This window comes from Pleurodeles waltl, chromosome 12 (assembly GCF_031143425.1).
Source record: "Pleurodeles waltl isolate 20211129_DDA chromosome 12, aPleWal1.hap1.20221129, whole genome shotgun sequence".
Lineage (NCBI taxonomy): Eukaryota > Metazoa > Chordata > Amphibia > Caudata > Salamandridae > Pleurodeles > Pleurodeles waltl.
The window spans coordinates 408,959,928-408,973,416 of record NC_090451.1 but is presented as its reverse complement, the minus strand read 5'-3'; the positions used below and the strand labels follow the sequence as shown (position 1 = coordinate 408,973,416).

General features: G+C 41.7%; 1 protein-coding gene across 1 annotated transcript in view; it reads right to left on the bottom strand.

Annotated features, from left to right (window-relative positions):
• Positions 1-4,728: 4,728 nt before the first annotated feature.
• The window catches only part of CLEC3A (C-type lectin domain family 3 member A), a 140,212-nt gene continuing 131,451 nt past the window's right edge, over positions 4,729-13,489 (bottom strand). Inside the window, exon 3 of the mRNA XM_069216814.1 lies at positions 4,729-7,461. Coding sequence (XP_069072915.1) covers positions 7,070-7,461 — 392 coding nt within the window. The 3' untranslated portion in view covers positions 4,729-7,069. The remainder of the gene's footprint in view (positions 7,462-13,489) is intronic.

Genomic DNA, 13,489 nt, shown 5'->3' with positions numbered 1-13,489 from the left:
AAGTCTGCTGTGGAACACATTTCAACAATGAGGACATGAAAATACAGTGTATATACTTGCAAGCAGAGCAGAGACCATACAGGAGGTACCAACCTCAAGAATCAGGGATTGTTGAACAGATTAATGGTACACTGAAATCTCATTTGCCAAAGTTTGTAAATCTGCAACCCTTAGTTGGCCAGATGCTTTTTGTCTGGTGTTGTTGAGTCTCCAAAGTACCCCTCATCAGAGGACAGGATTGTCGCCTCACGAGATCCTCATAGGTAGAGCCATGAGGCTGTCTGTTGTGCCTGCTAATGCTCTTCTGAATATTTCAAATGATATGGTTCTCAACAACTGCAAGGGACTGGCTGATGTGGTGCATTCTATTTCTCACCAGGTTGAAACAGCAATTCTCCTGAAAAGTACAAAGCACCTACTGAGGATATCTGGTGGAAACAGACCAGGACAAAGTCACAGGTTCAGGCCAACTGTGATGGAATAGAGGGACCTAGTTAAGTCTACTGAACAAGAGTGATTTTATTCCTGGTTGCAGAGCCTTGTGAGGTCCTGCTTAGAGGATGGATCATGCAGCTGAGGTGATGCATCAGTTCCAAAGAGCTGCAAAGTTGAGATGTGAGGTCCAGCATCATCATCGAGGATCCCGTCAACAAGGCCTAGCAATGCGAAGTTCAACTCCAAGGATGCCTTGCACTGTTGAGGTGATGCATTGGTTCCCAGGAGCTGAGATGCTGCTACGTGAGAACCTGCATCATTATAGAGGCTGCCGTCCATGAGAGATTTGAGATGCAAGGGTCTGTGTCGGGAAGCTATGCATAGCAGTTGTTCTGCTGTGGACTGCAAGGTCGATGCAGAGTTCTTGCACTGTGAAAATACTCACAGCAGTTGGTTCTGCTCAGCATTGTGCCAACCAGGAGCAGTGCCATGACCTTAGTCCCAGAGACTGGGCACTGGTGAAGAAGCAACTCAGTAAGTTGTCCCTGGAACTTCGTTGGCTTGGCCCCTTTCATGACATTCTAGTCATCAACACAGCAATCAAATGTGACTGTTCGCCTAACTGGATGAATGCCTCCCACACTCAGTGAATGACCCACAGTGGTAAAGAAGTGGTGCCAACAGCCACTGATTTGCTGAGTCGGGCTTTTTTGCAGTGTGACCAGTGGAAACCATGGAAAAGAAGGGTGACAAAGAAATCTTGAGAGACTGAAAGTAATTGTATCCAAAGAATGTATTCCACAGACTGACCCTGAAGAAATTGATCCAAGCAAACAGAGTGACAGTGAAGACAGCCATTATTCAGAAGATCAAAGAGGACAAGGGTGCCTAGTCAAAGATAAACAGCTGCTGAGTGGATGTATTTTGCCAGAAGTGAACTAGATCTGATCTTTTATGAATTGAGTAGTAATGGACAGTGCCTGCAGAACCACAGTGAAGAAGGCTACCAAAGTTATGAGTTCTTGAATTTTCTGATCAGTGTCACTACAAGTGACTTGTACCTGTCAAGTGTGTTTTATTGAATTCTGAAGCTTCTTAGGGCCAAGGTTCCTACCAAATCATAGGGTTGACATTTTAGAATAAGATAACGTTGGGTTAGATATAACTCACAACGAGAACTGTACATAAAAATATTCATCTGAAATGAAAAGGTTTTCCATTTTTGTACAAGCAGAAATGACAAGTAGTAATCATTCTTTTTGCTTCCAGCTAAACTTTTTCATTGGTCTGATTATAGAGAAACAATGTCGATTATTTTGAAAAAAATAAGATAGAGTAAAAGTGTCTATAGTGTTGATTGTTGTTTCATTTTAATGATTGGTCTACTAATAGATTTAGGCTTCTCTGCAAAACCAGTCATATTAAGTTCCACCCCAAGCTCACTCCTACAGCTTTGCATCTAGTGGAACAGCATAGTTTTAAGATGTTCCATAAGGATGCTTCAGAGGGACGTTTTTCCTTTATTGTCTTTTTCAACCTGTTTCATAAGTACACTAGATTAATGCAAGCCAAGGACTCTTATGTTTTTACCTACTTACCTGCATCTGTGAGGGAAGGAATGACCTACCAGCACATTTTCCTTACCTATGGCATTGCCTGTAGTATAATACTTAGTTTACTGTATCAAGAACACCATTTTGACAAATATTTCTCAAATTATGGTCTAGTTTTACCCGAAGTGTCCATATAAAGGCATTTGAGCCCTCATTAAAATGTCAAAAATATGAATACTGTGTGGCATTTCTATAGATACTCAGTTGAGCCTGACACTGCACATGCCCATAGACAGAATTTAACTTGTAAGCTGAGCTAAACTGAAAAGACCTTTATTGATGATTTAGAGGACTGCGGAAAAGTGTCTGAATTGAATGTGAAAGATGGAAAGTCTGATTCAAAGTAAGCATGCAGGAAAGAAGAGGAGAAATACACGACCCTTAGAATACAAGCTAAGTTAAGGTTAGATTGGCAACAGCAAGGGACATTGTGTTTTACAAGGAAATGAATGTTTACAATTTCCAAAGGATGGAGTGAACTGAATATCCTCATAAGTTGAAGCTCTGGGACATACAGATAATATATTTGCAGGAAATTATCCTGTCATTCCTACAGTTTATTGTGTGCGTGGAAAGAATACCTACTTTAACTTCATGCCATTTGGGTTGAAAGTAACTATTTAGCACTAGTATTTCCTGAAATACATCATGTAGGTACAATGAAAGTCCAGGAGGTTAAAACCTTAGAGAAGAGTTAAATGTAGCAGTGCTTCGGAGATAGTGGGAGACATCTTTGGCAGTATGATTTCTTCTGTGGGTGTTATTTTGAATGACTTAAAGATTATAAAGCATTCTACCTTAATTGACAAGCTTGCAACCAGCACTGCTGGAGCTTTGCTAGCTATTGATATAGAATTGGTAGCCATTAGGACTATGATTTGCACAACAGGCTTGCTTTAGATATTTTACTAACAAAAGAGGGATGAGTTGACAGGATGTTGAAAGTTCAACAGTGCTGTACCTGTATTTTCTACAAGTGTAAGGTTATTAAAAGTTGTGTGAGGAATATCACGGGGTGTTGAAGGAACTGAAAGAGTTGGACGAGGAAGGTGCACGAGCAGCGATTGGTAAGGGATTTTAGGTGGTGGACTTCTAGGTGCTGTATTGATGCACATTTTAATTATTGGTGTTTGTAGATTTGCCATGGCAAAGGGATCTAGACTGATAAAAATGAAGAAAACATTCACAGAGAATGATGGTACTAAGGGAAAGAGAGAAGAAATAGAGGTGAAAGATGAACGATGTAAGATCTGTGATGAGTGGAGGGAAATACAGAACACTAAGGGGGTCATTATGACCCCGGCAGCGAGTGTTAATGTGGCAGTAGTACCGCCAACCGGCTGGTGGTACATACCGCCACATTATGAGAATGCTGCAGCCAACCCGCCACTTCTCCACTCATACTAGCATGGTGGTATCAGCCGCCAGGCTGGAGATGTCAATCTCCAGCCTGGCGGCTGGCATAGTACCGTCAGCGGCATTTTAAGCCTGCTTACCACCATGGTTTTTGTGGTGTAAGCAATGCCACAAAAACAATGGTGGTAAGCCCTACCGGTGACAGGGTATCCCTTCCCTGTCACAGGTAGGCAGGTCCCCCGCCCCCCCACCACTCACCTGACACCCCCACCCGCCTCCATCCAAACTCCCCCCTCCGATCCTCTCACTCCCTGACCCCCCCATACACACCCACCCACAGACAAGCACCACGCATACACCCATTCACTCTGGCATACACGCATTCATACACTCATACTTCCAGACATGCTCGCATACATTCTTACCACAATCACACTGACATGCAGACACGCACTCAATTCACCATTCTTACACGCATTCACTCACACACATACACACAAGCAAACAACACAACACACACAGATGCATTCACACACACACACACACATTCATGCACACAACCAGGCACACACACACGCAACACTCCCCCACCCTCCCCTGTCAAAAGCCTGATTTACCTTGTTCTAGGAGGTCTTCCGGCAGGGGCGCTTCTGCCGCCAGCAGCACTCGCCAGCAGAACACCGCCAGGCCGTATACAGGTCATGATATGGCTGGCGGCGTTCAACTGGCGTGGCGGTGCTGGTGGTAGCAGCGCCAGCTAACCACCATCTGCCAGTATGATCACTGCCGGATTTCCACCTTTCTTGTGGCGGAGGTCCGGCAGTGATCATGATATGGTGGACGAATGGTAGCTGCGGTGACTGTATTTTGGCAGCCATCATCGAGGCCATAGGCGGGTTTTACCACCAATGACAAAATGAGGGCCTAAGTATTAACAGTAATGGGTTAAAAAAGTACTAGTGCAGTCATGGGGTGTAAATAACTTGTTTAATGGCTGTTCTAGCTATTAGAGGGGAGGGGGACTGAGACAACGTTGCTTTAGCGTTATAATTTAGACTAATAATTTGTTAATCCATATGTTACAGTGTGCCATATAGGTATAGAGAAGCTACACTTTCTGTAACGTGAAGTACAATCACCAGTTTATAATATATTCGTGTTTCGCCAGATGTATTTTCTTAAGTTGGCCTGGCTGTGGGTAGGCATCAGCTTTTCATAAGTCTTTCACTGTGAACCTAATGTTGATTTCAAAATGTGCTTTCATATTTTCCTTATTGATGCAGAAGCATGGTAACCTTTTTTTTCAATGACTACACCAAACATATTTACAATTGCACTGTATCACCACTGTGGCCAACGCCACGTGAGGCCTTATTAATTTTTATTATATTATTTGATTTGTAGATTCTTCACTTAATTGCAGTGACTGGTTGAACGTGCCACTGTTACATATTACTATGGCAAAACATGTAAGGATTATTTCATAAAGACATTTATGAACATGTGAAGTACTTTACATTTTCTAAGTGCCTTTGTGAATTGGCCTTTCAAACACCCAGAAAGGAAATGAAATGATAATAGTCATGCTCAATGAGTACAACAAGAAACACCTGCACACTATTTGCACTTTTACTAAATGGGGAATTCAGAAAGGCATTTCTGAAAGTGTAATGTATCACTCCCATAGAACTATTTCACATACTTCTAAATGACTATTTACCATATGGACCTGTTACGAATCTGGCCCATAGTATACAAAAAAGACAGCCATAATCCTTATTAACCTAAAAAATAATCTTTGGAAAACAACACATTTTGTGATTGTACAGAGAGCACATTCATCCCTTACATTGTGTGGGTTAGAAAAAAACATTCCCGTGTAATAGTCCTCGGACAGAATTCAACAATTTTAACGTACCTTCGGATGTATATAATTTTATCATAACTTTTTGATCAACTTATAATTTGGTTGCACATCAGTCACCACCAACCAGTTTGGTTTACATTCATGTGAACATACATTTTTAAGAACCATTTTGTTCATTGATGGAGGACTGTGAACACACTTGTTTAATTAATTATTACTTTGAATAGTATTTGTTTTAGGACGAACAAATCATTTTTATATCAATGGCTTGAGGACACGCAGCACGAGTAACAATGATTGATTAGATTGGTAAAAAATGGTATTAAAATATACATTTGTTGCCATTTAAAAAAAGGAAATCTTAAATAGACAAATTTCATAAATGATGAAGCTAATCATATAAACAACTGTATTTTGCTTTATGACCACTGAATTTCAAAGTTTGATTTGGTTACAGTCCCTAAGCAGAGTGCTGCCTACTGCAGATCATTATGTATCACACATAGCACTCCCCGGTTTATAGTATTTAATTTAGGGTTTTCTCAACTATATGTATCCTTATTTATATTTATCGTATTATTGCTATTTTACCATTTTTATTGTGTGCTCTGTGACTTATTGAAGTTGCAACTAGTATATTTTCACATATTTTCAGTTCATAAATGCACCTTCTAAGGTGGATGCTTGTTGGATTTTAGCACTATAAGCAGTCATGTATAACCTGTCAGTACCCTCATATGAAAATAGAGTCTTAGCACAAAAGCATGTTCGTATCTGCAGCTATTTATAGAAATCTGATACTAATTATTGAACTCTTGCTACTGTCATTCTGCGGAAATGTGGATATTGGCATGTCATTGGAGACTGGCAGCATGAATAGTCACTCAATAGATTACTTCTAATCTGAATACTTCTGTTTTTAAAATGAATAAAGACCAGGAAGCCATCGTTTTCCATATGTATTTATGTGTAAGAAACAGTAACAACTGAAAACTAGAAGCCCTTATCATAATAAAATATCCAATATTGTAGCCTTAGAGCCATATTATAGAAAGTGCCCTGGGGATGGAAGGGGGATTTTGCTTTTGCTCTACTTGGCCACTTCTGTAATACAAATCATACAGGCTGCAAATGTGCACTGATCCGACCTCAGTGATGTGTATCCTCATGTGCTAGGCAGTGTGGCTCCATTCAAACAAGGAAATCCTTTGTCTTTGTTCCATATTACTGAGGTGGGTGCAGAGACAAAGATTCTACAAGGAGGTAAACTGACTGCACCATATAACGGTGGTGTGTCAGCACTGCGCCCTAAAGGACACTGCTTGAGAAGTGGGGGGGGGGGGGTAGCAGAAAAACCCAGGGCGTCCCCATTAAAGCCAGTGCAGTAAGTCACTGCTCCTGCCTGCAGTGGGATCTTTACCTCCCTTCGAAATGCAGGCTAAGGTGCCGCTTGCACAGTGAGAGGTGGACTAAAGGCTGTTTTTCATTATGCACTGTTTCCAGAGGAAGTGCTAGTTCGCAACTAAAACAGAAAATGCACATTGGCTGTGATATGTCCCAGTCTGGTCCTGCCACAAAGACATAAGGGTTCTCCATAGTGCACTGTGAGGCAGTACATCGTTTCCAATATTCTGTCCCCAGTTTTCAAATTATGTTTTGTATTTGACAAAATAAGTCATCAGGGTATAGCACAGAATAGGCTTATGATTTCTATGTGCCTAAAGATGTTTTACAAGTTCGAATTTCAGCATGGATGTACACTACCTAGGAAATGATAAACTCACAAACAGTGCACTACTTAGGGAATGATAAATTCACAAATATATTTTTTTAAGCTGCGGCAGACTTCATCCTGCCACTTCCCCTGGGCAGACTGGTTGAGAAGAGCACAATTTTCACGTTTGCCCCCATTGGGCTGGGCTCGATTCCAGTTGAAGTAATTGATGGGAATCCCATTGACATCCACAAATTTCCCTTCCGTGACCATGTCAGTGATTCCCAACCAGAATTCGGTTTGTCCTGGCAGGCTTTTCTTCCCATAATCACGAACAGCATTGTTTTCGTCAATGTTCCTGGGAGTAGCCAGCGTCCCTCCTTTTGCAATGCAGTCTTCATTAGCTTCATGGAAGTGCTTGGACTCATCAAACGACAGGTAGCACCTTTTGTGAATCTTTGTGCCTCTCAGGCAGACTGTAATACAACAAAACAAATGCTGAGACATTAATAACCAGAAACAACAATACAAAGCCACTACTAAGGTTCGGTATTTTGCTGTTGAGTGTTTGAATGTCGTTTGTTAGCCAGAAAAGGGCGAGTTTTGATATTTATATATTTTTAATACCAAACATCACGCTAAGCAGTCTTACAGAGAGAAATAGGGTCTGATCCTTGACCTAGATGTCGTTATTTATGGACGTTTAGATCAGGTAAAAATAATGTTTTTTGCAGAGAAACAACTTATCAAAGAAATGTATCGAACGCGCAAAATGTGCTTTGTTCATGAATGTGCAGAAGGTGCATTGCAGATGGGTTCAGAAATGCATTCCCATCCCAAACTCATTCACTGAATGATAATCCGGTTTAAGTCCGATCAATGTCAATTCACTCACATAAAAGGCATGGGTGCCGAGCAATAAAGTACAGAGCTTAATTTGTGGCGATTGATGCAAGTGGTCTACATCGGCACACATTTTTGGGGACAAGACCCTATGTTTCAGAATTAAACTTTGATTCAGAGCAGCAGGCAGACTGTGGCGAAGAAAGAGAAAGTAAGAGGAAGTGAGAGAAGGGTGAGATTAAGAGCCAGGACGTGGTTTGTGGTGAAAAAAAGCACAAGGTGGAATCAAGACTATGCAGCTTAGTAGTCAACAAAGCTTGAATTCAACAGCTCTCGCATCAGGCTAAAAAAATAAATGTTCGGATCTTGCTCTTACAGCTTATACAAACACTGATGTAGGGAAGCCATTCAGTATCAGTAAGAGGGGGAACCAACTGCTTTGCTATGAATGAAGCGCAAGACTGAAATTGGGAGCATACAATTTACACTGATTTGTTTTGAAAACAGTGTCTGTAGACTTTACCTTGAGTTACCTTGCATCAGGGAAGTGTTACATTCAGGAAGCATAGGCATTCCATTCATCCACCCATGTGAATGAATGGGAATGCCCATGCTCCCATTCCTATGTATATATGACACAAATCCATATTTACTGAAGTCAGTAAAGAAGGGCTTCCACCAAAGTAGTGTGCCTACTCAAGGCTGACACAACTTGGGGGAATGAGCTTTATTTTGCCTAGGTAATTCTTATTTGTATTTACACATTCAAAGAGGAATACGCCTCTAATAATAGGTTTTGTGCAGAAAAGTATCCCTTCTTGCACAAAAACTATTCTAACCATAATGCAGGCAGCATTGTGTCATAGCACAAGGATACCTGCTTTTGTGTTAGGCAGAAAGAAATGCACAACCGCTATGAGAGAGCAAATCTATGCTATATCTTCATAAATATGGCACATTTACGGTCTCTTTTTTCATGTAACACAGACCCGCTGCTTCCCTTGCTGCTTTCCATTGTGTCAAAATTTACTAAATCCACATCGAAGAGATTTTGTGGTGCGGTTCCTATCATGAAACAGGAGTAGGTGTTTTGGGAAAGCAGAACTTCAGAATGTGGGGGACTAAGGGCCAGATGTAGCAAAATCCGATTTTGCGACTTGCAAATTGCGAGTCTGAGCGACTCGCAATTTGCAAGTCGCAAAATCGGATGCAGAATAGTGTCTCAGACACCTTCTGCGACTCGCTATGGGGTCGCAAAGACCCACCTCATCAATATTCATGAGGTGGGTCGCATTTTGCGACCCCATAGCGAGTCCCTGCACTCACAGGGATGGTGGCCTGCTGTAGTCAGCAGACCTCCATATCTGTGACTGCTTTTTAAATAAAGCAGTTTTTTTTTTTTCATTTTGCAGCCCGTTTTCCTTAAAGGAAAACAAGTTGCAAAATGAAAAATTAAACGAAACCATTTGGTTTCGTTTTTTTCAGAGTAGGCAGTGGTCCATTGGACCACTGCCTGCTCTGCAAAAATATTTTTGTCTACATTCACAAAGGGGAAGGGGTCCCATGGGGACCCCTTCCCTTTTGCGAATGAGTTACCACCAGTGTGACACTGGTGGTAACTGCGAGTTGGTTTGCGACCGCATTCGCGGTCACAAAGCAACTCTGAATTGCGATGTGAGTCGCAAATAGGAAGGGAACACCCCTTCCTATTTGAGAGTCGCATTCCCAAATTGCGAGTCGGTACCGACTCGCAATTTGGGAATGAGCATCACAGGAGGCCGTTTGCATGGGGCAAACTGCGTTTTTCGCAGTTTGCGCCATGCAAACGGCGTGCTACATCTGGCCCCAAGTCCGTCCACACCATCAGAAACTGCTAGTCCATTTCCTGGCCAGCTCACAGTGCCTTGCCTGAACCCCTAACCTTACAGGGAGAAGTGATTTGTGGAAACCTGAAACATAACACTCGTTCTCCCCAGGGAAGCTGTGGAAACAGATCTCAGTCATTTTTCACATTACTCATGCATGTTAAGGCGAAACCAGAAAGAAGATATGTGCTGAGTTTTCAATATAATTATTGACATTAACATAATCTTATATAGAGAGAATGAGCTGTGATGATTAGGCAGACGAAAGGAGCAAATTAAACAGCATCATGAACAGGGTGAAAACAGTGAAAATTCCCACCACCATTAGTTGGTTCTAGATATTCTAGTGATTTCTATGTGGCTCTAATACCCTAAAAGAAAGTTTATTTGGGTGTACTCTTCTGCAGGCCCAGTCCAAGGGTTTAGCTTTAGCCTCCTACCTGAAACTTGTGACAAGATTCTGCAAGTGTGATGAATGGCAATTCTCGTCAGGAGGCTGGTGGATCAGCGACAGTGTAGCTGCATTGTCGAGAACAGCAGTCACAAGATGTTTGCAGCTGGGATGCCCCTCTGACCATTCCAGTCAGTGCATTGCTTCTATGATAAAACTGCCCTGTGTCAGAAGATACAGCTCTGCTGTGATGCTTTGTCTTGGTATCATAAGCTGTCAGTGAAACTGGCACCCGACACCCAGAATATCCCATTCAGTATCTGGTGTTTGACAAAGTCTTCCTGATTGTGTAGCAAGACAGTTAACTAGAAACAAATGTCATGTATACGGCCTTCTCAGAATAATTTTGTGTAAGCTTGTGCATAAACAATAATAATTAATGATGCTAAAAATGTGATGTAGCTAAAATGTACTATATGTAAAACATGCAAAGTGAAAAGCTAAAGAACAGGGGGAACCAACTCAGTCAATGAAGGACATCACCACACCATCCCCTTACTGGTGACAGGGGCAGATTTGAAAACTCTATCAAATAAAAGTATGCAAAGCTAGTAAAATGATAAAATATTCACTCCAACAAGCAAATCAAACAAACCGAATTACATAATTTGGCAGTTCAAAAGAGCATAAATTTAGATAAAAAATAGGAGCCAAACTTAAACATTCATGTAGGCATCCAAATTGTCAAGGTCAATGGAATCCCGCATGGATTCTGCTTCTGCGCAAACTATAGTGCCACCAGAACCTTGGTGAATAGGTCAAAGCAACACACATGGTCAGTGGCCTCAGCTGCTACCAAGACCGTAGCATCCTCCTCACTGCCTGCTGATGATGAGCCTTCCAGAGTGAATCCTAAAGTTGCATTCACAAGTAAGGGCTCATAAACGGCATCCTTAAGCAATCGTATTCTCATAGGACAACATTGACAATGGACCCGTAACAGAGACATCAACAGATTCATGTCAGTAGATAGTACTAATTGTGTTGCAAGACAAAGATCCAGTGTGCTTTCATAAGGACACCAAAGACAGCGAACACAGGCTGGATGCAATAAAACCATACTGGTCCAAAGGACAGACACCAGTCATCATTCAGTTCCTCCACTAAAGATGTGCCAAAGTACTGTATCACACGTTTATAATACAGGTTGAAGTGCGGTAGTTGTATCCACCTTTGGCTTTGAGAATGGACATCATTGCGGAGCCGAAAAAACAGACCAAAATGTCACCTATTAGAGCCAATATCAGTGGCAAGCCTCCAAAGACACTCCAAAATAAAGACTGAATTGCTGCAGGAATGCCTCCACTGAAAGCTACTGACACAGCCAGACCCTATCGCTTTAAAACAGTGTGCAATTCCTGCGGTGCTTGACAAAATAAAAATGGGATCCACAAGTTCACCAAAATGTAATGGAAAATTAGCACATATCAGAAGACGACCTTGCATTTCAAACATGTCAAGGGGGATGTGAGTGCACATTTTTATGAAACAATAGTGTTTTGAGTCGGCTTAGCTTGTTGAAGTTAACATTAAATGTTGAAATGGAAGGCCACAAGCTTTGCTACTCCAATCTTATGTGTGGGAGGAAAAAGTATATTGCAGCAGCAGGTCACCATTTGAGTAACAGAAACCCCATATGAGACACCTGCACTCATCCCACAACAGCCTTGATCATTTAGTATCAAGTAACTTCCATTTGAATCTAACTGAAACACTGAGTGAATCAAGGAAACTGGAACTCCCTTCAAGTAACAAGCTAAATTGGCCGCCAATGTATAAGAGACACTGCACCATGTCACCTGTTTAAAAAGCATAGTGTGGCTTAGTGAAGTTTCACATTCAATACCGCTTAGGAAAACTTACATTTCTCCAGTAACACACTTGCAATTGAAAGGCATTTCCCACACCTTGTGGATGAAACTCTCCCCTAAAGCCTCATATTTGCCCACCAGAAAATGTTTCAAACATGCAGTGAATTGAAATGAGGAAAGAGACAATGAGATAACTCCATGTGTGAGCCATATGGCTGAAGGTGTCTCTGATACAGAGAAAGGCAATTTTTCTATGTTAAGCATTGTGTATGTGGCATCCTTCTGAGCCGTTACTAGTTGCTTCCATATCAAATTAAAGTGCAAAAATAACTCTTTTTGTGAATTCCAAAGTCGTTAGCTTAGACATGTGGTCTAAGGTTAGACCAAATGTAAAAGGTTACCTTTGTGAATCAGGCTTGCATTGCAAAATGCTTGTGGGTCCTTTAAGACAGTTAGACGTTCATTTACGTTGAAAGGTGTTTCTGCTGCCATCGTGCTAGGACCATCTAGATCTAGGACGTTCATCTGGATGCCAACCAGGACTTTATAATGCATTCGGCCACCCAAGGATCTTCTAGGCAGATTATTTCATGCTCTCTGGACCCCAAATAGGTGATGAATCTAACTGTGACCTGAACCTAATACCCTAGCTGTTAAAGACTGTTTTAAGTCACTGTTCTCCCTCTCCACAATGGAATTTCCCTCAGGATGGTATGATGAGGACTAATGCACAGCCACACCCAAAGTTCCCCTAGTGTCCCTGTAAGCCTTAGTGGCAAAAAGAGGGCCCTGGTCTGAGTGAAATGCAGCTACTGCATATGTCCTGATGAAGACTTGCAAGTCTTTAATAACAGTTCGAGCATCAGTCAATCACTGTAGCCACATCCAAAGGAATCTGAAGCACGGATCTACTGCAAGCAGAATATATTTGAAAACACCATCAATGATTAAGGGATCACAATGGTCAAGGTAATTGCATTGAAATGTTTTTTTGGAAACTAAGAGGGGTGTCTGTGGTGGAAGCTTGATGGTGCAGCCTTTACTTTGCTGACAAATGTCACAGCTAAGGACATACCGCTTGGTCTGTTTGTACAGACCATGCCACCAATAAAATTTTTATAATAATGAGACTGCAGCCAGCACACCAGTATGGGCGGGTGCAACTCCCTCGTGTGCTGCTTTTATTAATTCTAACCTGTGGTCTTGGTTGGGGATAACTCAATCTCCCACCACTAGTATTGTTGTATAGGGAACTTTTTGGGCACTTAAGTGGAAGGAATATTTTGCTGGCTAAGCGATGGGTAATACAGTGTTATTGGCTGAAGCATTAACAGCGGCCATAATGTCATCATCCACCCTAATAGGAGAATGAGTAATCACAGCTACTGAAGCAGTCTTGACTACACCTTTTGTGGCTTCAACAGCTAGTGAATTCCTTACAACATGTATTCTAACACATTGGTGGCTCAGTGTGCAAATGACATGAGCCAGTGGCAGGCTATCTTTTAGTTTTTCCACCTTCCACCAGAGTATT